This window comes from Cyprinus carpio, chromosome B25 (genome assembly GCF_018340385.1).
Source record: "Cyprinus carpio isolate SPL01 chromosome B25, ASM1834038v1, whole genome shotgun sequence".
Classification (NCBI taxonomy): Eukaryota; Metazoa; Chordata; class Actinopteri; order Cypriniformes; family Cyprinidae; genus Cyprinus; species Cyprinus carpio.
The window spans coordinates 19,234,245-19,261,339 of NC_056621.1; the positions used below are offsets into that span (position 1 = coordinate 19,234,245).

The window sequence follows — 27,095 nt, forward strand, 5'->3', positions numbered from 1 at the left end:
TCCAAACTGTTTCGAACTTCACTCTGGTGACTATTTTTAACAGTTTTCACAATATTCATGTGTGCCTCTCGAATTGGACACCTGCATCTTCTGCTGAAACTTATACATGGAAATACTTCACAGGCTTGTCAAATAACACCCTTGATGACCCTTGGGAGCAAACGGTAACCGGACTGCAGTGTTGAGAGTGTGTTGAGTGCAGTTGTAGGCATGTGTGCTCATTGTAAAGCCGATTCCATTGTAAGGAACGGCCAGCATCAGCAAATACTCCAGGCTTTGACCTGCCCTATATACAGAGAAACAGACTCACACAGACGCTTTTCCCGCTGTAGCTGGACAAATTTGTTGTGGGTTGGATTTTCATGCAGGGGTTTAGAATCTCGTTTGATGGAGCCGAAAGCCTCTCATAAACGGCGGTTTCTCGTGCTGCATCCAACCACATCCTAGGTTTGTGTGTGTGTTTGTGGATAGATATGCACATGCATCTGTGCATGTGTTTGCAGCTCATCTGAATTAGTGCAGAGTCATGTTATGCACGCTATTTGATCCACAATGTAACAAACAGCACGAAGAAATTCGAAATATAAAACAATATTGAAATGGGAAGTCCAGTAATCATTTACTCACATGTGCACTTCCTTGAAATTCTGTCCTACACTTAATTGGACAATCATGGAGAACTAACCAAGCAGTATATTTTTATACCAAGCCATATGTTTCATATTTACAGTAATGAACCACAGGAGAGGAAATCAGGCCCTCTCGAAACCTCTGCTTCCTGTCAGCTGTATTAAGTAGTGCTTGCTGTAGCAAATATCACTGTTCATATAGGATCTCATGTATGAAAAAAGAGTGACTATCTTCTATCGTGTCAACTTGTTGGTAGTCAGCCACCCTGAAGCTGTAAACGTGCCGTAATAAACGTAAATCACAGACAGCATTAGGAGGGGGTTTACTGTAAACAAACGTTTAGCTTTGTCTACTGGAATTTATGATGCCAGTGCTCATGTCTGAGGAGTCATTCCCATAGTGCTTTACTCTTACCATACTGTGGTATTATAAACAGACTGTATTCATGAACACTGGAGCCACCCTCATCTGTAAATGTCTTGAATCTTCGCCCTGTACATGATAGCAGCAGAAAGCATGGGCTTATCTAGAAACTGTCCCTGTGGGCAGAAAAGCACTTCTAAACATTCTGGATGGAGACTTTTAGTCGCTTAAAGGAATAGTCTGCGTTTAGTGCAAATTAAACTCCATCTACTGCATTTGTGCTGTATTGATTACTAAAAAAAAAAAGACTCATCGTGGAATATCCCTTTAAAGTTCATAGATGGGATAGGGATCCTTCTTTCCTCCTTTCATAAATCAGAAACAGAACTAACAATATTGCTTTGTTTTTGCTTCTCTGGTAGGGTTCCTTGCTTGTTTCCTTTTCCTTGGCAGGACACTCACCCCTGAAGGCCAAAGCAAAGCTTTGTCCAGGACTACAAAGTTTTTCCTGATCCTTCCATATGGACAGGAAGTCACTACTGGAGACAACTCCACTAAATCAACCGATGATGGCTCAGCAAAAACCAAATTTAGAAAAGAAAAGTGTAGGATGTAGCCAAGACCGTATCATAAACAACACTCACTATGACTCACTGAGTCCAAAACATCTCAACAAGACTGGAAATATGAAGATCTGAAGGAACCAAGCAGATAATTTCCTGTTATGTAACTGTAACAGTTCTTTATCTGTCATAAATCATTGCTTTAATAAAGCCACCCTGGTCTTACGCAATCGTTTAATTAGGCAGACGTTCAGATTAAAGTGTAGAACACAGAGAACAGACTCATTCGAGTCAGATTATACAGGGAAAGGCCTGTGAACTCATCAACACCAAACCACCAGGTTGTTCTAGAAATCTGCATTGTGGACGTGAGAGATGTTTACAGAGGAAGTGACTGTCCTAACCTTGTGCAACCTCTGTTATCAAAGACAACACCTTGAAAACAATAAGACACAGTTCTAGTCAGCAGTCATTGTCGTTCTCGTGATTTCTGTTCAAATGTAATTCAGTGGAAAGTGACGTTTAGAAGTAATGTTGTTTGGATTTAGTCATAAAGTGTTTCACAATTGCACAATAGAATCTCATGCTAATTCTCACATTTGATTTTGTGTTCCTTCCTGAAACACATGAACTTTGGAATTAGTTTGTTTGGAATTGTTTTAAGGTTACACTTGGGTTATGGATCATAATGGCACCTTTGTTTTTCTGATCTCTCAAATGACTGCAGTTTTGAAAGTGGTAAATACAGCAAATGAACAACTGATTTTGTGTAGAACTAGTCTTAATAAAGTGTCATTTGCATCTGAACCTGGAAAAATTGGCAAGATGTCACTCCATGGACAACGTCCGTGTTTAAATTTGGTTTAATAATATGTCCACAGAAGACCATTTCTTGCATTGGTGTCAAAGACTCCTTGTTTTGGAGTAAAGGTGCAGCCACATTGCGAAATTTCACAAAGATTATCAAAAAGGATGTATGAAAAACATTGCGTGTTAAAAAGGTTATTGAAATTAGCATTGGGGAAAGCTACTTTTTAAAGTAACGCATTACAATACTGCATTACTCCAAAAAGGCATAGTTCACCCAAAAATTAAATTTCTGTCATTAATTACTCACCCTCGTGTTGTTCCAAACACGTAAGACCTTCGGTCTTCTTCAAAACACAAATTAAGATAGTTTTGATGCATTCTAAATGCTCTCTGATACTTCAGAGAAAGCAAGGATCCTAACACGATCAAGGCGCAGTAATGTGGCAAGTAGATCGTTAAAATAATCCATGTGACATCAGTGTTTCAATCCTAATTTTAAGAGGCTACGAGAAAACTTTTTGTGCACAAAAAAAAAAATAAAAAAAATAATAATAATAAAAAATAACTTTATTCAACAATTTGTCTCCTCTGTGTCACCCAGAAGCGACATTTTGGAGATTATCACATACGTAAACAACATATGCTGTTCTGTGTCAGCTGTTCTGTGTTTAGCCAGAGTTATTTTTGTTTTCTTTGCACATAAAAATATTCTCGTAGCTTTGTAAAAGTATGGTTGAACCACTGATGTCACATGGATTATTTTACCGATCTCTTCGCTATGCTTCTGAGCCTTGATCGTGTTAGGATCATTACTGTCTATGGGAGGGTCAGAAAGCTCTCGGAATTCATCCAAAATATCTTAATATATGTTTCAAAGATGGACGAATAATAAGTAATTAAAGTAATAAATAAATAAAAAGTAATTAATTATAGAATTTTCATTTTGGGTTAACTATCCCTTTAAAAATAACTAATTGCGTAAATTAATATTTATGAAAAGTAATGCATTACATTACTTTTGTGTTACTTTTGTCACTATTTATTTTTAATAACAAAAAGAACAAAAGTTGTATTTTTGGAAACAATAAAGACCCTTTCACACCAAAAAGTGAAATTAATAAGCCTCAGGCTGAAGGAAGAGGTTCTGCACATCACTCCCAATTTCTCTCAACACGGGAACAGGAGAGAGATATCAGTGAATAAATGGGGAAAAAGTAACTTGCATTACTTTCTTGAAAAAGTAACTCAGATATTTTGTTGTAAATTTAAAAGTAATGCGTTACTTTTCCAGTTACTTGAAAAAAGTAATCGGATTATGTAACTTTGGTTACTTGTAATACATTTCCCTAAAATTTCACCAAGTATTTGTAAATTTGTCCACAACGGTAAAAGTGTCTTTTTTTTACATTTTGTCTTGACTAGTTTCCTGTCTTTATATTTTAGGTGTTCTGTCACTTCCGGCTCATTTCAGTCCGTACACGGAGGGACGTCAGACGGGGTTGGAGAGCAGAGAGGATGCATACGCTGAACTGGAGCTGCGAACACTCGAACAGGCTTTACTGGCCACATGTGTGGGCAGCATCTCTGAACTGAGTGAGTGTCTGACTTCCTTCCTGTCTGTCTATTATGTCTGATACTCTTGGTTTTATCTGTTTCTCTCTCCTGTCCATTATGAATCATACTGAATCATTTACAACTCAGAAAGGTCACATTTAAGCTACAGCTTATGAGAAGGTTGGACACGGTGGAATTTTTCAGTATGCCGCTTATCGCAAATGTCACATCCTGAATATTAAAAGCTATTTTAATTTGCTTTTTATATTTGTAACTTTGCTTTTTGTATTTTGTTTAAAACTTTATATTGCTAAGTTATAGATTGAGTGTTAATAGAGAAAATAATATTTAATCAAACATTAACACAAAAACAAAATTTGTAAAAAATACACAAAGTTGCTGCATTGGCTGGGAATCAGACCCGGGTCTCCCACGTGACAGGCAAAAATTCTACCACTGAACCACCAATGTTTGACATATATATATTATTTTATATACTTTGATACAAAATCATGTACATATGCCAAACTATAAACTACACAAGTTTACTATTTTAAGTATGTCACTACCTGTCACAGTGCTTGACTTGACACTCAACAGAGTCAAGATTGCAGCAAGTTTCATATGGAGACACAGTTGGTTGTTGTTATCCCTGCAAACACAACTTGGAAAGGGAGATAATGTGGACGCTGTTTATCTTTCTGAACTGATTAGCCTATTATTTTATGCTCTGAATAAACACCACTATGTCGTTCCCAAAGAGGGGGCATGTTTGCTTTCTAAACAGAATCTTTTGTGATGGAAATAGAGAGAAAAAAGACACAAAACGAGTGTGGAAGTCAACTTCTTCTGGTGCCTTAAGTGCCTCGTGTCTGTTATTTTAGATAATTCCTTCAGGATGTTATGGTGTTATTAGATACACTTCTATCAGGATTGAAGGAAGATGAACTGCTGTACCAGTGTCTCCTCTGACTTCATGATGCCTGACTCATCTGCACTCAAATCAAGCATATCTGTCTCAACACGGTTCCCTTGATAAAAGCAACATCTGGTCTGGGATTTATTGTCTGGACTGGATTTTTTTACAACTGGAAAGCTGAACAAATGCAATTTAGCTGAACTTTAAAGTGTAAATACAAAGATTACAGTGCCTTATTCAGCAAGAGTATGTCGGTTCATTGTACAGTGTTTTGGTTCCCTCCTCACCGGAGTTTACATTTGAAAATGGGATATTTCCCTTGCAGTGAAGGAGTTCCTTTGTTGGCAGGGGTTGCCGTACTCTGAGCTGTTTTACCTGTGTTTACCCACCATGCCACAAGCCCAGCAGTGGCATGGTTGGCGGCTTACCGATGGAAAGCACGAATTTCCTACTGCAAAAACCGAACACTTTGCTGCTTGTCTCCCACAGCACAAGGGCACGTTCAGCAGGACATTAGCAATCACACACAAACTCAATGAATTCAGTGAAAGCTGTTTTTGTGCACTTCCTGTGATGTTGGCGCCTCCCCATGAGCTCTCATGTAGGTTTGATCCAGCTGTACCCAGGAGACCAACGGACAGTGGGACATCTGTACGTCCTCAACTGCCCTGGAACGCTAAATGCAAATGAGCATTTACACAACCTAAAATGTGTGATTTGGCATGTGAAAAATTTGCTCTGTTGTTGGTAGCTCTTTCAGTCTGAATTTAAAGGAATGGTTAAAAAGGAAAAGCATGATATACTTCAAGCAAAATCCAAGAGTGCACTTATGTGACGTTATTTTGAACAATATCAGGCCAAACTGAAGCTTGTTTGGAGCTTGTTTCAGGGATTTGAAATAGCTTGAGAAAGCAAACTTCATGGAAAAGTTTGCTCAAGCTGGTAAACACCTTTGAACTATCACTCGTCTATAGTGATTATGTAGTAGGCAAGCAAAATCGAAGAACGAACTTATGAACCGTGACATCATTTCAAACAAAATTAGGCCAAAACAAAGTTCGTTATGGGAGTTCAAAACTGCTTGCCAAAGCAAACTTTATGGAAAAAATAATTCCAGCTGGTAAATACCAATGAATTACCACTGGTCTATGCCTACAAAATAGATGAGCAAAATAGAGGTACAATTCAAGATGAACTGATGTGACCTCATTTTGAACAAAATCAGGTCAAAATGAAGTTTATTTGGAATTTTTTCAGGAATTTGAAACAGCTCATGATAGTGAACTTTATGAAAAGTTAGCTTGAGCTGGTAAACACCTTCGAACTATCACTGGTCTATAGCGATTACGTAATAGGCAAGCAAAATCAAAGAACGAGCTACAGTTAGGTAGGTGTAGCTCTGGGGCTCTGCCTCCTTTGAGGTAGAAATCTTCTCTGGTTCAGTTGTTCTTCTCAGTCCATCTAGTAAAAATGAGAATACACTGGAGACCTGCTTTATAGAAACTGAAGTTATAATTCTAACTGAAATTGACACTAACTTTAATGTTTTCCATGTTTAAAACGGTAAAGCTTGTTTTAAAGTTATCTATTGTATAAAATAAATGTGATTTGACTTGACTGGAGTCCTGAATTGCAGAGCTGGTGCAAACATATCTTCATCACTATGATGCTTTCTTAACTGCTGCTTTCTCACTCCTGTCAGTTGTTTATTTTGTTATCAAGAGGAAAGGACATAGCATATATTTACATGTTCAAATTCTAAATGCCAGTGCCAATAGCATAGGCAGTGCCGGAGACATTAAACTGCTGCTCAGGTAGATGCTGCTCAAACTTTTTTTTTTTTTTTTACCCTAAGCGAAGAACGAAAAAGAACTTCACTTCAAGTATATCAGCCTTTAAATTGCAACAACTATTTCCATGAGCTTTAAGGATGTGGTATTTAATATCTCCAGTCCAATCGCACTGATCTCAGCCTGCAGGGCAAGTATTAGTAGAAAAAAGCCCCAAACTTCCTGATTGCTTCATAAATTCTGTAAGATCCTTTGTAGGCCCTGGCAGAACACAATAAGGCCCCTATTGCTGCAAGTTTGGCATCTTTCAGATAATAACGGAAGATTCTTCCTACTCACAAACCACTCTGTGGTTTGGAAAATGAACCCAAGGGGTGATTACCACAAATTAAGTCTACATGTTCCCACAAATGGAGTGGCCAGCCCACAACTTTGCTTCTCAAGTTAGCGTAGACCAAGACATGCATTGAATCTTGATCAGTGTATCCATATGTAGTTTAGTTATTACCTGGACTGTTTCCTGCTACGTGTTGAGAATCCAATTTTCAATGGATGTCTTGTTGGTACAATCATAAGGATGTTGTGGAACTGTGAGATCCAAGAGGGAAAGACATCAGCAGGTGGGTGTTTCATCCCCAAAGCTGCTTAGAGGAGGCACGTGTGCTGACTCTCTCACATTCGCTTTTCACATTTGCTATGAAGGCCAACTTGTGGTTTTTGGTTTCAGTTAGTGTCCAAGGTCTTGTAAGCTTCCGACTGAGCTCTGGTGATAATTTGATATCTGGGTCAATGACAAATAATAATAATAATAAGAAAAAAAAAACTTCTTATACAGTATATATATATATAATATATATTATATATATAGATATATATATATATATATAATATATATATATATATATATTAAATTGTGAACTTTTTTTTCTTCTTTTTTTTCCATTTTCAGTTTAAACAATGAATTTTAAATCATTTTGTTCTCATTCATTATTATCATTGTCACAAAAATGTATGTATTTCAAGATAGGAAACAAGTTATGACTTTATTTTTGCATGGTGGTTGCACCACATGACATGGATTTTTCAAATGTTTGTATAATGATTTAAAAATTTAATCAATTTAACAAAAATTTCAATAATTTCATTTATTTTGCAATTAATGTTATCAGGACAGTTGTACCACCCTGACATTTTTTAACTTACAGTATGCTCATTTAAAAAACATTAACATTGAATCATAGACAATGTGTATTCAAGATTTTGTATGAAAAAAGTACATTTTAATAAATTAAAATAATCTCTGTTTGCCTGATCTGATGCAAATATCTTAAGTTTCTGATTGATTGTTTGTCATCATTAGGTGACCTGGTGTCACGGGCCATGCACCATATGCAGCGCCTCAGTTCTGTCCGTCACGGTCTCAGTCCTGCACGTCATGCCCGCCAGCAGCCGGTCTCCTGGTCTCCGGATGCCCTCCACACTCTCTACTACTTCCTGCGATGCCCTCAGATGGAGTCCATGGAGAACCCCAACCTGGATCCACCCAGGATGGCCCTGAGCAAAGAAAGGTGAGCCTCATTACTATTCCCCTCCCATTAATCCAGTTTCCAATTCACACAATGGGTACAAAGCTAATTAACAGCCCAAACCCCTAATGGCCCATTGATATGTAAGTTAACTCTGGAAATCGCACAGCCTGAAGGCACTTTAAAGCTGTTAATGATATAGAAGAAATGTGAGGAGCTTCTCAAACTCCTTTTCCAGCTGCTGTTTCCTGTAAGTTCATTGTAACTTGTTCTTAAAGAGAGATTAGTTTTAAGAGCAGGTCATTAGGTGTCCTGTCTTGCTTCAAGGATGTCTTCAGGGTAATACTTGCTTGCTAAAGGTTAATACAAAGGTTTATATTATGCATGGTTCAGTTACAGGTGTGCTGTAAATTATTGGCTCTTGGAAAGATGCCTATTTGTGGGATACAAAACTAGGTGTAACTATGTTGAAGCAGTTACTTGGCAAGCTGAAAGCAACTTTATTTTGAGGCAATCAAACAGCAACTAGCATTTTGAAAAAGAAGTAAGCTATGCTAGCTTCAGGCTACTAACAAAAGCTATACTAACTCTGTTTCCATTACCAATCAGATGGCACAAATTGAAATTTCGAAGTGAATAGTTGCCCAATGGAAACATGAAATTTCACAGAAACTCGCATATATCACAATTTTATTTATTTTTTTCACTGCGGCACGTTTCAGAAGCATCCCAGAAGCAGCTCTCTACTTTGCTTCACAAAAGATACACGCCTACATATTTGATTAAAAATAATGGCTAGTGCTGTGGTTGTGATATACATAAACCTACTAACATCTGTCGACATGACTTGTCGCAAGAGGAAAAAAATACATTTTAGTCTTATAACATTGGAAACACTGATTTCGCAATAGTTTTTTTTATCTACCTTTATAAAATATCGCAAAAGTTTCGTGCAAATCTGTAATGGAAACGCAGTTTGTGAAGCCCTTTCAAGGGACAATTCACTAACTCCGCTCACTCAGCAGGACACAAATGGTAACAATGTAACATTTTGTCTGTTACGTCCTAGAAAAAAGTAGTTAGTTACTGGAAAAACTACAGTGTAATCATATTGAAAACATCCAAGTGACTGTCATACTACTGATAAATGTAGCATAAAATATTATCAAACAACATTCTTTTTAATAACCTCTATATGCCTTATCTTGACATTAATCACTACATTTTGCAGTTTAAATGCAACAAACTATAGAAAAATCAGCCCAAAAACAATGCCTACATGATAAATGAGTCACACAGGTACAACAATTTCTGGAAGCTCTTGCTGTGTCCAAAAACAAAGTAAATCCAGACTTGCGTTGATGGGCTCAGATGTTTGTTTCCTCCTTTGATGTGTTGCTGTTGAATGCCAAGCACAATTGTCCACATGTGATTGTGTGTATACATATGTGTGCAATTATCAGGTTGTATGTTGAGTAAGTAAAAGGCAAATCTTGCTATTGGCTGCAGCTGGTAAGACCTTCAACTAACAAACTTAAGTGGAAAACAACAATGGAGCCTTACTGCCAACTCCAGGACTCCAATCATGAGTATCTCTTAACGATCATGCCAGGAAAGATTTCAAGCAATATTGCTGAGCGTTTGTGCATTTGGTGGAGTAGCAGAATGGGATACAGGTGGTACTTCAGTCCTGGCTTTAATCACGGTAAAGGCCTCAATCATTATTTAAGGTCTCCTCAACACGCCTTCTATTGAGTCTATAAAACCTTTGCTTGAAATGAAACCACTTGTGTACTGTGTGGTCCTAACAGAGGCCTGGAAACGTAGAGGGGGCGTTACGGATCCAGTGAAGTTTGGTTATGTGGGCTAGAGGTTAGTTATAGTAAGTGTTGATTTATGATGGGTATGTGTCTCCTATTGAGTGGGTGGAGAGAGAGGGAGGAAAGGGTCAGAAAGGTGAATGGGAGTGTTGGGTGGTAAGTGGTTGCACAATCAAGGAGGCACTGTAAGATGAGAGGGGTGGAAGGTACTATGACCCCAGATCAGGACAGGGAAGATAAGACACATCCATACATACAGGCTAACTGGAGAATAGAATGCTTTCATATTAAGATTAAGTTTCTAAAATGAGGTTCAGAGTAAGTGAAGTAAGTGAACTTGTTTGAACCTCACTTTAGAAACATCCAACTACTTCTAAGAATATATATATTTTTATGAATGTTTCTGTAAATCAGTATAACAGTACAGTAGGTCAGGTGTCTTTGTACACTAAACAAAAACAGTTCACCAACATTTCTAGTATTAAATTAACCATAAAAACATTTATTTCTGTTTGGCCCTGTTTTATCTCACCTACTGAAACAAGTGAGCCAGACAAAATAAAATCATGCTGTTTGATCATTTCTAATCTCACCTACTGAAAAAAGAGAGCCAGACAAACAAAACAACAAAACAAAACCAAATGAAAAAAGCTAAATCATGCTGTTGGCTGTTAGTCTGACACATTTAGTACCCCCCGCCCCCCGCCCCCCGCCCACAAAAAAACAAAACAAAAAACAAGTGAGCCAAACAAAACAAAATCATGCTGTTGTCCGCAGTTACCTGTCAAACAACTATTCATCATATATATAAACTATCTTGATATACACATATCCTGCATTAGAAAATAATCACAAACTTATCGTTGCATACTGAAAGGTTATAAGAAAAATATATATACTGAAAAAAAACTGCTCTACCACAAAACAAAAAAGTAATATTAAATAAACAAAACAATAATTAAAGGCAGCCATTTTGAATGAGATGTGAAGCAATAATTAAACTATAACTCAGTGTTATTTCTATGAGGACTTGTCTGTGGGAAACACATTTAAAAGTCACTAATCAACTGATGTGTAGAAAGACGTTTTTCAAACTCTCAATGGTAGGCTGTAGTATATACTGTTTACACACGATTTTTAAATTGAAACAAATATACAAAATAATGCTCCCATTTAAAGTAATGCTGGGATTTATCATCATCTGCCGCCAAACCACGAGAAATTCCTGGCTTGAAAACCACAACGTTTAAGATGCAGCGGCCATAGAGTCGCCTGCCAGATGCTAGTGTTTGTATATGACTCAGAGACATGCTTCAGCATTATATGTTTAAAGCAAGGGAAGCAGTCGTGTGGTCTCAGTAGTGAACTCTTAATCATGTTACACATCTCTGGTGAAATCCAGTCACGTTAGAAGCCTTAACACGTGTGTGAATGTCTGTGCTAGTCCGCCAAATTAGCCCATAGCGCTATACGGTTTCCACAAGCCCTGATTAGCCGTGCTTTGATGTAGCCTGCAACTGAGCTCGGATTTCGGGTTGAAGGCCACGAGTTGAACTTGAGCCCTTGATTCAGAAGCGCGGGTCATTGTTGAAGCCTGACCCAAGGGGCAAACGAACAAAAGATGGAGGGACGAAGATGGACTTTTGCTTTTCACTAGCGTGGAGCTCTGACAACAGAACAAAGACAAGGGTGTAAAAATATTGAAGAGCTTAAATTTCATGCTGGTTTTGTTTTTCATTCATAAAAGAGCAGGTCAGAGGAGTGGACTACGCATCAGGAGTTTACATCTGTGTGTGTCCCTGAACGTGTGGCCGGGGACATGTAATCTAGCGTAATCTGCCAACAGAGCTTTTGCTGTGGTTTTTTTCTTCTTCTTTTTTTTTTTTCTCCAAAAAGATGTAAGGGATCAATAATTCCATTTAGGAATGGAAAAGAGCTGGCAGGCATAGTATCAAGTGTGTTCTTGGATTTGAGTGTTGTGCATATTGCTTTTAAATGATGCTGTTAGAAGCTGCTGCCAGAACATCAGACTGACGGTTCCCCTCAGATTTCTGAGACAAGTGGTTTAAAAAAAAAAAAGGTACTTAGTTTAGACTTTATTTCTGATTTTTTTTATTATATATTTTATATATATAATTTTTAGAAAATTTGATGACCCATAATAAAATAAAATTAAAAAAAAAGAGATCTTGGTGGATGGTTTCTATTTTTAATTTTTTTTTTATTTATTTATATATTTTTTTTAATCTTTAAAAACCTGGTGCACTTTAATTAAAAATCATGTAAAATAAAACATTAAAATATACAATTTCTTTTTTCTTTTTTCTTTTTTTTGGAAAACCCGGTGGCCTATTATAAAATAAAAATAAACCAATGCTTTTGGTGTCTGCTTACTGTCTTTAATTATGCTTTTTACGTTTGAAAACTTGGTCTCCTATAATACTATCATTAATAAAAAATAATAATATTCAAAATTAAAAAATATATTTTGGAAAAGAATCTTGTGCCCCATGATAACAACAAATAAAATATATATATATGAAGTGTATGGCAAATCTCCATAAACTTTTCCCATCTCAGACTCATTTAGTTAGTGTACTGACTGATATCTTTTTCCACACACACACACACACACACACACACACACACACACACACGCGCGCGCTTACAGATATACAATCAAATCCTTTTATGCTCTCACAGATATCAGCTCCCTCAATACCATCCACCCCCTCTTCTGTGCGACCAAAGTAAACACACTTAGCAGGCTGCAATCTATTAGTCTTGACAGTGGTTTTAAGGGACTTAACACTTGGAAAATCCCCTTGATCAATACAGTAAGCAACTAAAAGTGCTCCTCTAAACCATTTTAGTGAAAGTGTGTGGTTATTAAGTGTGTTTCTTTATGCCTCTTCTCTCACTTTCCCATGAAGATCTTTCCTTACACTTGGATTGAGTTTTACAACCGCAAGTCAAACAAATGTTACTAAACCTCATCTGTTTTCCTGACTGTAGGCGTTCTTGCTTGCAAATACGCCACTCTTTTAGTTTTATCTTTGGTTTTGTTCAGACAGACAGATATAATCAGGGTTTTTTTTTGGCACAACCTACACAAATCTGTTGTTTGTAGTTCCAAAAAGCTTCTGAGTGAAGCACAAAATTCTACAACGTATTTTGAGCTAAATGCCTTATTCCACTCCAGTATATTAGTGAAACACCAAATTCTACACCATTTTTATGTACTAAAATGCGGAATTTTTAGTGAAACACCAAATTATTCACCAAATTTTAAGTGAAATACCAAATTAAACACCAATTCTTTTAGTGATCCACCAAATTTCTTGACTGAAACCATTTTATTGTGAAACAAAATTCTTCACCAAAATTTGACTGAAATACCAAATTCAGCACCAATTTTTAGTGAATCAACAAATTATTGAGTGAAACACCAAATTCTACAGCATTTTAATGAAGCACCACATTTTGAATGAAACACCAAATTCTTCACCAAATTTATTGAATGAAACACCAGATTCGACAGAAATACCAAATTCTACAACAATTTTTCAAGTGTACCACCAAATTCTGTTTTTCCAGTGTACTCAAGGCCAATAGAGTCCTTCAAATGTTTACCCTATTTTGCCAGATATGCTATTTTTAAATTTTCAACAATACAAAGGTCTTCTAAAACTATTCGCCTGTAGAAGACAATGCTACCTTAAGCTATTGTCTTATATTGCACCCCTAGTGGCAGCACTGAGAATACAACGCAAACCGATCACTGGCAAAACACCTGCAAACAAAACATGATTTGATGCACTTTTCATATCCTCCCTCAGGATTTAAATATAGCTTTTCTAAATTTAGCTTTGCCTTCAGATGTTTCACACTTGAAAGCTGACTTCAGAATTTTAATAGTCTTTTCTTTTGAACCAAGATGGCTCCCATCAAGCTGTCATCTGGATAAAGGATCTGTTTGTTGTGGTTGAGCGCGTCTGTAGGTCTCAGGAGACGTGTTTCTCTGTTGCGCATATCTTGTGTGTTTAATGAGCTTCACGCTCTTCTCTGTAAGTCTCATTTGCATGTCTTGCTGGGCTGACAGACTCTCGGCGGGACTACTTTGGTTTGTTGTTAGACGTCATTGTGTTCCTGCTGTGCATTGAGCGCTCTGGGGGCCGACTTTCACATTGGTATCTTCTCTAAATCCGATGTGAAGCTCATTTTCTCTGAGGGGTTGGAAGGCTGGGGAGATGTTACGAAAAATCTGCAGCACTAGCTGCGGGTATCCTCATCTTCTTATCAGGGCTTTACTTAGAAAAAGATTAGATTTGGATTTGGGAAGGAGATGTAGGACTTGTATCAGTGTCTGGGGATGATAATGCATGGTTCAGGCTGACTTGGAAGCTAAATGCAACTGCTTCGGTGAGAGTGCGTACATTTAGGGTATTTTCACTTCAGTCCTATTATAAACAACCAAACAACTCTCTCTTTTTTCATTCACACTGTTGTTTTTTATAACCAGAAACACTTAAACATTGTATGACAATTATTATTAATACATTTAATATTAGTATATTACTCTACACTATTTATTTACTTACTTACGAGGATGACCAAGATGGTCAGACAAACCTGAAACACTTGAATATCTTATGATGATAATGATGATGAAAATCATTTTATCAATAACAATAAAAATAATAAGAATAAGCGTCAGTGCTGTCAAACGATTAATCGCATCCAAAATAAAAGTTTTTATGTGTATATATAAATACACAGACATACAGAATATATTTTGAAAATATTTACATGCATTTACAATAAATTAATTTATATTATAAATAAATATATTTAATATATAAACATAACACATTTTTTTCTGAAATGTATACATGCATGTGTGTATATTTATATATATATACATAATAAATATACACAGTATACAGTACATACATATATAAACAAAAACTTTTATTTTTGGAAGTGATTAATCGTGATTAATCATTTGACAACACTAATAAGCATGAATTGAATTTTAGTCTATTACACATGATTTTTATTTATTCTCCATTTTTGAAGGATGCCCAAAACATTTTTTAATAGCTGAAACACTTAAATATTGGAATAAGGAAGAATAATAACCAGGATATTAGAATATTATACAATATATTTTTAAGAATCTCTATATTTTTTAAAAATGACCAAAACACTAATAATTTTTTTCATAAATTAAATATTAGTGTATTATTATTATTATTATATACTATTTTAGTTTATATATATATATATATATATATATATATATATATATATATATATATATATATAACATTTTGTGGATAATGATTGTTAAAATAATAATAATAATAATAATACGAATTATATGAATATTAGAATATTATTATACAATATTTTTATTAATTAATCTCTTAATTTTTGAGGGACCAATTTATTAAATCCTCCAGCCTTTCTTTTTGGATAAAACTTTTAGTTTCTGTGTACTTCTCAATAGTTTACAGTATACTGGTTTTGAAAGCCACATTTTGTAAAGTTTATTCAATTTGAGTCGAACTTTGACACAGAACCCACTTTAAGTAAATGTGTTTTCTCTTACATAAAGTGAAAGTATTTTCTCTATGCTTTTTCACTTCCTCCTCACCTTTCAGAAGCTGAAACTTGTTAAAACTCTGAATAAATATTGCACAATATAGTCCTCCAGTAAACAGCCCCTATCTATTCTTATATCAAGAAGCTTGCACACATACAAACACATACTTGTCTGCAGGGAGTGTGCGTGAGCTGCTGAAAACAGGACGACTTCAGCTGTACCTCATTCTCAGTGTGAATTCTCTGAAATGACAGGCTGCTGAAAGATACGGACCATCTCAGTGAAAGCTGTGCTTTCTTACTGCACAAGCCCTGCTTTACAAACACTAGCAGATTTAGTGCGGTGTGGCCCAAATTGTTTTACACAACTGTGGATATCAGCAGACTTGTTACACACCCACCCACACGCGCACACACACACACACACACACACACACACACACACACACACACACACACACACACACACTATAGACAGTCTATAATTATGCATATATAAGAAACAATAGTAGTTTATAGTCAGTTTTAGCTCACTTTTGGGAACAAATCTGGAATCTGAAAGCCATTTTTTCTTTACATTTTGAATAATAAACACAAATTTCAAATCTGAAATCAATTCATGGCTGTCAGTATCATCAAGAGAGTACAATGAACCATTGTAGTTTGTTCCAGCAATGAATACAATGAAATATTGTTGCAATATTAACACAACAATGGACTGGAAACAAACTTGCTGTTTTTTGCTGTCCTCAGGCCGTTCCTCCTCCTCCCCCCACTGATGGAGTGGATGCGCGTGGCCATCGTTCACGCGGAGCATCGCCGCAGCTTATTGGTGGACAGCGATGATGTCAGACAGACGGCGCGGATGCTCCTGCCCGGACTGGACTGTGAGCCCAGACTGCTGAAGTAAGACATAAACATCATATAACATAATACTGACTCACAACCAGCACACATTCATACCTGCTGGACAATAAACGAGCGAAGAACATGAGCCACATCTCGAGAGCAGAAAACCAGAGAGAAATAAAAGATGGATCCTTTTGACAATCATCAAAAAGTCCTTAGAAGAAGAGCCAAACCGAAAACACTCTGAACACCTTAGCAACCACACAGCAACACCTTAGCTACCGATAGGTGTTGTCTTCTGATTGCTCTTTTGCAACTCGTGAGAAACTACTTTGTAACACCCTACTATCCACTCAGAAAACCTTAACAACTGCATGGCAACCACAAACTGTACCAATGCCCTAGCAACCAATCAGAGCACTGTAGCAACCAAAAAGCAATGCCCTAGCAACCTGTCATAACACCTTAGAAACTACATAGCAACAACCAAACAACCACTCAGAATCAAATGTGAAGTGATCACTCAGAAGGTATAGAAATGCTCTAGCAACCTTGCACCTTGGCAACACATACAACAGCTTGGCAACTGCATAACAACGCCCTAGCAACCAGAACTTCTTACAACAACTAAGCAACTACCTAACAATGTCCTAGCAAACCAATCAGAACACCTTAACAAGCACTTACAGCAGCTTAGCAACTGCATAACAAAATCCTAGCAGCCAGAACACCTTAACAACCACTCACAGCAGCTTAGCAACTCCATAACACTGTTCTAGTTACCAGAACACCTTATCAACCACTTAGAACAGCTTGGCAACTGCATAACAATGCCCTAGCAACCAGTACTCCTAAGCAACACCTTACAATGACTTAGCAACTGCATAACAATGTCCTACCAAAACAACCAGAACACCTTAACAACCACTTACAGCAGATAAGCAACTGCATAACAATGCTCTAGCAACCTTAGCAACCACTTAGAACAGCCTGGCACTTGCATAACAATGTCCTAGCAACCAATCAGAACATATAGCCACATACAACACCTTTTATATAGCAACATTATCTTCAAAAATTTTTACAAATAACAATAAATGAACAATTTCAGAAGCATAGAATAAATGAAAACCTTTTTAAAATACATTACAAAAGCTTCAGAGTAATTTGCACTAATTTGCAAGGGACATCACATTTCATCCCGACTTTAAGGTGTTTTCTCATGTTCTCCAGTTGTGGTAACATTGTTTTCAGAGTATATTTTAATGTTTCTATCACAACCTTGTAAGACTAATTAAATCTATTTTATAAAATGTCAACAGACATTTAAACAGCAGTTAAAATGTGACAGAGCTGAAGCTATCAGACATGATCTCATGCTCCTTCTTGAATGTGACTTTCCATCAAACTGCATTAAAACATTGGCAAAGACCTTCAGCAAAGCCTCAGATTTTTACTGATCCTCAAGAGCCCAGCCTTATACTTAATGATTTGAAAACACTTCAGGAAAATACAGCACTCCACCCATGAAAGCACGTCCTGAACACCACCACCCCTTTCCCCACTCACTCCCTCACTGTCCTCTTTTTCGTTCATGTGTGTTTTCTAACTCTTCTTCTGTCTTCTGTAGGCCCGAGTGCTGCTTTAGCTCCTTCAGGCGGCTGGATGCCAAAGCCGCCACAGATAAGTTCCAGCTGGACCTGGGTTTCCGCATGTTGAACTGCGGCCGCACCGACCTGATCGGCCAGGCCATCGAGCTGCTGGGGCCAGATGGTGTCAACAGCATGGATGACCAGGTACCGTGAGCTCAGAACCGCAAACCAGATGTTAACAGTACCTGTCAGCACCCAAGACCAAACTATACATCAATCTGTGATATCATATTTTGGATGCATCTGTGTAGGGTATGACTCCGCTAATGTACGCCTGCTCAGCTGGAGATGAAGCTTTAGTCCAGATGCTGATTGATGCTGGAGCCAATCTGGATGTAGCGGTATGGACCACCAGTTACTTGCTTAGTCCGGAAATATTTTTGGATGTTAAGGCCTGTTTAAACCAAGTTTATTTAAGATTAAATGTTGATAAAATAATTACAACCAATCAATAAAAATGTAAATAAAACAGAATTTTCATCATTCTTGGAAAAAAAAAAACTTAGACAAGTTATATACTGCTACTGTTATTTTAAATTTGATTTTTTGAATTTTAGTTATAGACATTTTTTTTTATAATTTATTTGTCTACATTATTTAAATATATCTATACAGCTTTTTTATTATTATTATTTATTTATTTTTTTTTAAAATGCCTTAGCATCAAGCTATAATGAAATGTGTAATTTGTTTTATTTATTTATTAATAAATGATGTTTATTTATTTCAAGCAACATGTTTTTATGGTTTTAGTTAACTATAAAAAAACTGCTGTGATGCATTTAGTCTTTGAATGCAGCCTTCGAAGGATGCAGCCACTGAATTGGGATGCAGTGCATGTCAGATTGTTTCAGTACAATATATAAAAACATTATTTCATGTTGTTAATCTTTTTTTGTGACGTTCATTCAACACTACAGTCTGAATAAAGGCTAATTGTCTTTTGTGTTCAGGTACCCGTTTGCTCCCCCAAACACCCTTCAGTCCATCCAGACAGCCGCTACTGGGTGGCGCTGACATTCGCTGTTTTACATGGACATATATCAGTAGTGCAGGTAACAAGCTGCCTGTTTTATTGTGTGATTTTTCATACTGCAACTATTCTTCAAGTGAACTTATAGGTATACTGTTATAAGTTTTTGTTGTTACTCTCCTAACCTACATGTATGCCTGTATCTTCAGCTTCTGTTAGACGCTGGGGCGAATGTGGAAGGAGCAGCCGTCCGTTACGGACAGGAGAGCAATTTTGAGACGCCTCTCCAGCTGGCATCTGCAGCAGGTGTGTGTAGCACAACTCCCTCATGCCAGCCTCTCCCAACCTCCACTAGCTCAGATTTACAGCCTGCCAGGGAAGGCTGGTCACTCCCATCCCAAACAGGAATCCCTAAAAATATGGCCCTGTGTTAGCAGACCAAAGCCAAACTGTACAAGCCAAAAACTGTATGAGAGTTGATGGAATTGGGTCAGGGAGACTTGTTTTGCCACAGTATGACAGAGTATGTGTTTTTTTCTTTTAAAACTTTTAGGTGTGGGAACGTTTAACATTAAGTTCTGCAACATTTAAAGGAGTCAAATAATTTGTATTGCACCTTTACCACTGTCTATCCAACAGTATCTAAACTACTACCCTATCTGTCATAATTTTGCTCCGTTCCATTCTGAAAAGCTCATTCCCATGCCCTAATCCCTCCAGAGTGAGAGTTTCAAAGATTTGATTGGTGTAGAGCTTGATGTTTCGATGTTTCCCTTATCTGACACACATTTGAGGTCTTGGAGTCTCTACTTATGAGCTGACAAGTTCAGTCAGCTGTGTTTTATTAGGAAGACAGCTAAAATGTGCAGTGTTAAGGGTACTCTTGGACCAGGATTGGGAACCACTGTGTGGGGGAACAAGTAAACTGTTCCTTGGAACTGTTCCATCTGGCGGAGCCAAATAAAGAGATGTCATCATCACATAATTAAACATGCACAAAGAATCAAAGGAGCAATGTGTCTTTCAGTTTTAACCTTATAAACTCCTTTCTGAAGAGCCTTCTGAAGTGGCCAGTTTTGAGAACTTCATTTGGAATGACCCTTCACTATGGTGGCCATGATTGTCCTCACTCCGAAGTGCCCTTCGGCCATATTGAATTTAATGTGGAGGAAAACAAGGTTGTGAGAAATAAGTTTATAGTCATTACAATAGCAATCACTATGTATAGGTCCTAGATCATGTAATTTATGAACTTACAACTTTCAAAACTGTTTTACAGAGCTTTGTCTACTGAAAGTTTTTTTTTTTTCATGTTTCAGCTGAACAATTGGTATGTTGTTAAACAATAGTAGTCCACTGAATGCACTGTACTTCTATCCCTTAAATCCTCATTTCATTCCCGTTAGAAACTAAATATGGCATCACCCTTAAGTCTTTACCTGTTTTCATATTACATCCAGCTCTTTTTATCTTGAAAGATCAAGGCAAAATTGATTCCTCAAGACATGACCCTTCTACGATCATTACATTAATGATCACGAATTGCATTCTCTTCTTTTATTGTGGTTCTCTTGCATTTATTTTCCATTTATTCTACAGATCTCTGCAATCTCACCATCTGTTTCCCCTTTTCTCCTGTACTTCTCCTCTGGTCACTCTCCTGCTTTCGCAACCTCACAGGGAATTACGAGATGGTTAGTTTACTGCTGGCGCGCGGTGCCGACCCCCTGCTGAGGTCCCAGGACAGTAACACGCTGACATCATCGCTCTATGAGACCATGAACTGCTTCAGTCATGCTGCCGCCCATGGCCATAGGTAATACCTAATACCTCCCATCATCCACAGCCGCCTGGAACAAATCACACTAACACACCATCACCCCCCACGACTCTGAACATGATCCCCTATGACCATTCATACACAACTGTATTACCACATCAGCTATCTAACTTTCTTTCTATTCATCTAGCTTTATGTCGATTTGTCTAACTTTGTCCAATCATTATCTATGCTGCCAGCATGCATCTACAGTATCGATCTATCATGTCCAGTTGTTCATACTCTAACCTGCTAGCTATGTCCATCCACCCATCTCCAGTCATTTATTATGTATCCTGTTAGCTATCTGTCCTACCAATCATTCATTCATCTCTCTTTTTGTCCATTCATTATCTATTCAGGCATCTATCCAACTATTCATTCATCTATACACCATTTCTATTTATCTTTTTTGCCTAGTAATTAATTATCCGTCTATCAATCCAGTTATGATCTATTTTAATTTTTATCCATCCATCTACAGTAGCTTTCTGTCAAGCTATCTGTATGTCCATCTTTCCAGCCAGCTATCTACCTATGCATCACTCTTTCAAATCACTAATTTCTACCCAGTCACCCATCTCCCAATCTATGCAACTGTCTATCTACCCATCTACTATGTATCTAGTATCTACTATGCCTACTATGTATCTACCCATCTACTCATTTATCAGCCATCTAGCCTTCTGTTTATCCATACAGTATGTCCAATCATTCATTATGCATCCACCCATCTAGTTTTGTATTGATCCATCTATCACTGAACTAAAGCATAAAATGTTCTCCAGGAATGTTTTGAGGAAGCTCCTCTCTCAGCCTCAGAAGGTGAGGGAAGATGTGCTCTCGCTGGAGGAGATCCTGGCGGAGGGTGTGGAGGCCGAGACGCGGGCGTCCGGTCGAAACAGACATTCTCTACCCCCTCCTCCATCCCCAAACCTCAGCCTGGTGTCAGAAGATGCCCTGCCCAAACTGTGTAAGGCCCGTATGAAAGCCCTGCAGGAGGCATCCTTCTACAGCGCAGAGCACGGCTACCTGGATGTCACCATGGAGCTCAGATCATTGGGTAGGTTACATGCACGACTAATCACAAAGTTGTAAATAATTTACAGAGAACATACAGAGCAAAGATGATAAAATAACACTTTCATTAACTCATAATCAACTATGAATCTTCCTTCTTTGATATGGTTATGAAAAGCTGAGCTATCTAGAAAACATTTGATTATTTGTAAATAATTGTCCACATATTGTCTGATTCTGGGCGTGCCATGGAAACTTCATGTGTGGTTGGAGTCACTACGGAGCGCTCAGCAAAGGTCCAGAGCTGGAGTCATGCTCTCCCTTCTGCGAGACTTCACCTCCATCAAAGAGGAGGACTACTGTGAGGAACTAGTCTGTGTCGGTCTTCCTCTCATGTTTAACATCCTGAAAAATACCAAGGTACTTAAAAAAACATAGACATTTGTTCCTAAAAAGCTTATGTAACAAAAAAAAAAAAATGCATTTATATGATTTTTTTTTTTGTCATTGTGTCAATGGCTGGTAAGCAATTAAAAATAGAACTTGAATTAAAACATGACAGATGATTATAGTTTGAAATTTCATATTTCTGAACTGGATCTGAAAAGGACATTGTTATTCTGCTTTGACACAAAAATTCAGACTTGGCGTGACAAGGGCTGTAAATAACTCCTAGTCTCTAGTTTAAACTACCTCATGACTAATTCTTTCTCATTTTCTCTACAGAACGAGGCAATAATCCACCAACTGGGCGTCATTTTTAGTCACTGTTACGGTCCTGCTCCACTTCCTCCTATCCAAGAAAAGAAAGCAGCTCTCTCCGCTCAACTCGGTAATTCACTCCATCTTAGTACAGTTGCGTTTATGAATTAGCAACATTGACTGAATCCACTAGTTAAATAAATGACCCAGCATTGATTAAATGGTAGTGCGCTATGGAAGCCCGTTTCTTTTATGCGACTTTTATACTCAAAATTCTTAGAAAAAAGTCAGAATTGTGAAATATAAACTCACAATTGTGAGTTATAAATTCAGAATGGCGATACAAACTTACAATTTTGACTTTTTTTTTTTTCTCAAAATGTATGTTTATATATTGCAATTGCAAGTTTATATCACAATTCTGAGAACAAAAAGTACAAATTGTGAGATGTTAACTTGTAATTGTGAGTAAAGTGAGTATTTTTTAATTCAGTGGTGGAAATGGGCTTCCATAGTGGACATTATAATTGCAATTTATTATTATTTTATTTCTGTCTATTATTGATTACTCTGGAAAAATCCTGAGCAAGTCTGATGTCTCAGATTCCTCTTTCCACAGACCCTCACTTCCTGAACAATCCAGAGATGTCTGACGTGACGTTCCTAGTGGAGGGCAAACCGTTCTACGCTCATGGGGTTCTGCTGCTCACGGCATCCGACAGGTGAGTCTGTTACCTTACTTGCATAATAAAAGAAATCTGTTATCTCGTAACACATTGTCTTAAGTAGATGATATTTGGAAACATACCTGAACTGTTAAGAATAAAGCATGTTGTCTGCTCTGGGATCAGGTTCAAAACTCTGCTGGCACTGAACGGGACAGACAGCACACAACCACGCAAGGAAATCGAGATCAGCAACGTCAAGTACAACATCTTCCAGGTAAGAGCAGATGAATCCTCGTTCAGCGGGCTGTGACACAAGATGTTATCAGGCGTTGATCGCTGTCTCACTGTGTTCATCTAGATGATGATGTCATACCTGTACTGCGGGGGGACAGAGTCTCTGAAGATGGGTGTTCCAGATTTACTGGAGGTAAGATTAACAGGCCAACCCAGCTTAATACTCAAAAACAGAGAGGCAAATCTTGGCGGTTCATCCACAGTCACTGCCAATTATTCATGCACTGGAGTTTACCAGCAGTAATTCAAGATGAAACTTTATTCATTGAGACTCTTTTTGGCCAGTAAACTATTTTCGTAGATTGAAGAAGGTAATAAAACAAAATAAATCACTCCTTTGTTTGCTTTCTCTAGTTACTGTCAGCAGCCAGTTTGTTCCAGTTGGGGGTGCTACAGCGGCACTGTGAAATTATCTGTGCTCAGAACATTGACCTCGATGATGCTGTGAACATCTACCACACTGCTAAGGTAAAAATATATAAGTATGTAATATAAAACACATTAAAGAGCAGGTCAGATGGTATTTTAAAGTGTCCCAATATTGTATTGGAGTCCCCTACATCGGGTTTAAATGCATCTAAGGTCAGAAAACATTGTAATATACATTTAATATTAGAGTCATTTGACAATGATTAGGAAATGATTCGTTTCAAGCAAGTTCGGAGCAAGCCCCTCCCTTCCTCAAGCCTACTCTGCTCTGATTGGTCAGCTGGCCAAACCTGTTGTGATTGGCACAGAGATGAGTCCTTGAGCCAGTTAGCCAGCGCTACCATTGACAAAGCACCTTTACATAAAACAATAATATAATCAATCCGTTCTTATAATGACATAAAATACAAAAAAACACTTATGCAAGCGAATCGTGCCCACAGCTAAAGTTTAGCTGCTAAACTGTGAACACTAGGTGGATACGTTAGCCGAGTGCTAACGTGACTAACTGATTAAACAATACAGTTTGTAAACCAAAATATGTCTACTGTAATGTTTGAAGAACGACAGACAAAAGACGCTTGGTCTTAACTTTTAATCAGAACGCAGAACAGTTGTATCACAGGAGCACCAGCCGAAATCACTCATCTCTCCCGCATTAACCCTGTAACTGCCAGTGCAGCACAATAAACAGCAGTTTCACAATTATTATAAAGTCTGTGTGCTACACTACATTCTTTATTATTATACAAAGTAATTAGAACAACGTCAGTCTACAATAATCGACATATTCTTAGGTTCACTGCGAATTTTTAGAACTACTTCAGTAAGACAGTAATATCGTACTTTACCTGGAAACCTAAAGCTGCACTAGGTATACATCACATATTGGCACAAAAAAATTATATTTTGAGCACTCAATTGAAAATGTACACCTAACGTATCAATTGTACTACTTACAGGTCGTGGTTCAGAGAGCTTGTTAGTCCAAATTAATCAGATTAGAAGCCAACGAAGATAACAGCCCAGATTAGAGAAGCAGTTCTTGACAAAATGACAAGCACACAACAAAAGGCTCGAATTGTATTTCGGTGGTATCCTTGAACACCGCGTCTTCTCAACATGATGTAAACGCACTAATAGTAAAAGTGTTTGTGGGCAGATCAGACTCTGTTCGTATTTCGCATTTCAGTTTTTACATTATTAGGTAAAAAGCATTTTGTTGGTATTAAACACTGTATTCTACCATGTCTGTTTTTATTGTACCAATTGTTACTAATTGCACAAACAAAACTTTTTACAAGAGATAAATCATTATTACTACAGGTCTGTAGGTTTTATGAAGGTAAATGTAACATTGAATTTTTATAATACGTCTGTGTTTTCTAAATAGAACTGTGTTGCATTAGCAGCACTTCAATGTTTTGAATCTGTTACTTTATTTATTAAACATCCTAACCACTAGAATATTGATAACTTTATAACTTTTGAATAACTTTACGGTAGTTTTAATCACGCAGCAAAAAAAAAAAAAAAAAAAAAAAAAATGCTCAGTATTTTTGTCTTGTTTCCTAGTGCAAATATCTAAAGATTCATAAATCAAGACACATTTACTTCAGAAGCAAAATTGCGTAGATTTGTTTTGAGAGAAACTGATTAAAATAAAGTTAAAAGATAAAATACTTAACTCAAATCAAAATTTAATTCATATCAAATCAAAATATAATATATCTTTCTTATTTAATAAAAAAACTAAATTAAATTAAATAAATAACACAAAAATGTGTCAAGAAAATGTCATTTAGATGTTTGCACACTGCTTCAATTTAAGAACATCAAATTAAGAATAAGAACAAAAAAACACAAGACTCACAAAAAAACACAACAACGCTGTACCAAAGTGTCTCTCCAGTAACTCCAGTGTTTTTGTCCAGTCTCATGGTGCAGTGGAGCTCAGTACGTACTGTGAAGGTTACTTCCTGCAGAACATGGCGGGTCTGTTGGAGAGGGAAGCCTTCCGGACGCTAATCCTGGGGTCCGGGACACGGAGCGGGTCTGGAAAAGACTCTCTTCTGGAAGAGCTGGAAGCAACGTTAGCGCGCAGGCTACGCTCACTGCTAGTGACTTCTCGTGTGTGAAAGGAAAAGAGTGAAAATATAGAAGGAAGTACAAAATAAAGGACATGAATGTGTGAAGTTGAGACAAAAAAAAAAGAAAGACTGAGGAACTATGAAAAGGAAATGCTGTTGAAAAAAAAAATGATGGACTGACTGAAGTGGAGCTTTGTGGAGAGTTTCATGAATTCTACAAATAATCATTTATTGGACATAAGCTTTGGGAGCTTGTGAAAAATAATATAAAATGCTGCTGCAGCATTTGTGTGGCTAAAGCTCCCCGAACTAAAGTATGTTAAGATTGTGTTAAACATGCCATTTTGTTCTACTAAAGTGGGAGGCTAGAGCATATCTTTTTTTATATATACATAATTGTTTTATTTTAAGCTATTATAGATGAATCTTGATGAATATTATAGATGAATGGAGAAAGACAAGGACATTTTCTATTTAAAAATGTGAGATTATTTAAGTTGCTATTTTATCTTGCTTCATGCCAAGCAAATAAAGTTATACAACAAATGTGTGTCTAAAATTATATCCAAACAGCCACAGAAGACCAATCACAAATAAATATGCAATTATTACAATGAAATAATTGCAGATGGTGACATTCTACCAATACCAGTCAATGTCTATTTATCTGAATATAATTTATTCCTGTGATCAAAGCTGAATTTTCAGCATCATTACTCCAGTCTTCAGTGTCACATGATCCTCCAAAAAGCATTCTAATATGCTGATTTGCTGCTCAAGAAACATTTTTATCATCATCATCAACATCATTTAAAACAGTTTAAAACATGTGAATGAAGTACTGTATGTAAAGATAAATGACTGCAGAAAAATATAGTATAAGCAGGATTTGAATTCTGTCAAAAACTACACTGTACTGCCACCTTCTGGTTATTCAGAGCATTGCAGGTTAAACTGCTGTCTGATTCATAACTTCAAAGTATATAATCAAAGAAAAAAAAGGGGGTAGAAAAATAG

The 27,095-nt window shown here is 37.1% G+C and overlaps 1 protein-coding gene across 2 annotated transcripts in view; it reads left to right on the forward strand.

Moving 5' to 3' along the window:
* Positions 1 to 26,236, forward strand: part of LOC109054025 (ankyrin repeat and BTB/POZ domain-containing protein 2-like) — a 48,852-nt gene extending 22,616 nt beyond the window's left edge. For both annotated transcript variants that reach the window (XM_042752881.1, XM_042752882.1), the window contains 16 exons: positions 3,810 to 3,959; positions 7,990 to 8,197; positions 16,336 to 16,488; positions 18,062 to 18,227; positions 18,335 to 18,424; positions 19,037 to 19,138; positions 19,266 to 19,362; positions 20,737 to 20,872; positions 21,664 to 21,938; positions 22,137 to 22,315; positions 22,622 to 22,727; positions 23,217 to 23,319; positions 23,449 to 23,539; positions 23,624 to 23,692; positions 23,914 to 24,027; positions 25,923 to 26,236. In XM_042752881.1, the coding sequence (XP_042608815.1) occupies positions 3,810 to 3,959; positions 7,990 to 8,197; positions 16,336 to 16,488; positions 18,062 to 18,227; positions 18,335 to 18,424; positions 19,037 to 19,138; positions 19,266 to 19,362; positions 20,737 to 20,872; positions 21,664 to 21,938; positions 22,137 to 22,315; positions 22,622 to 22,727; positions 23,217 to 23,319; positions 23,449 to 23,539; positions 23,624 to 23,692; positions 23,914 to 24,027; positions 25,923 to 26,126 (2,243 nt within the window). In that variant the 3' untranslated portion in view covers positions 26,127 to 26,236. The remainder of the gene's footprint in view (positions 1 to 3,809; positions 3,960 to 7,989; positions 8,198 to 16,335; positions 16,489 to 18,061; positions 18,228 to 18,334; positions 18,425 to 19,036; positions 19,139 to 19,265; positions 19,363 to 20,736; positions 20,873 to 21,663; positions 21,939 to 22,136; positions 22,316 to 22,621; positions 22,728 to 23,216; positions 23,320 to 23,448; positions 23,540 to 23,623; positions 23,693 to 23,913; positions 24,028 to 25,922) is intronic.
* Positions 26,237 to 27,095: the final 859 nt, after the last annotated feature.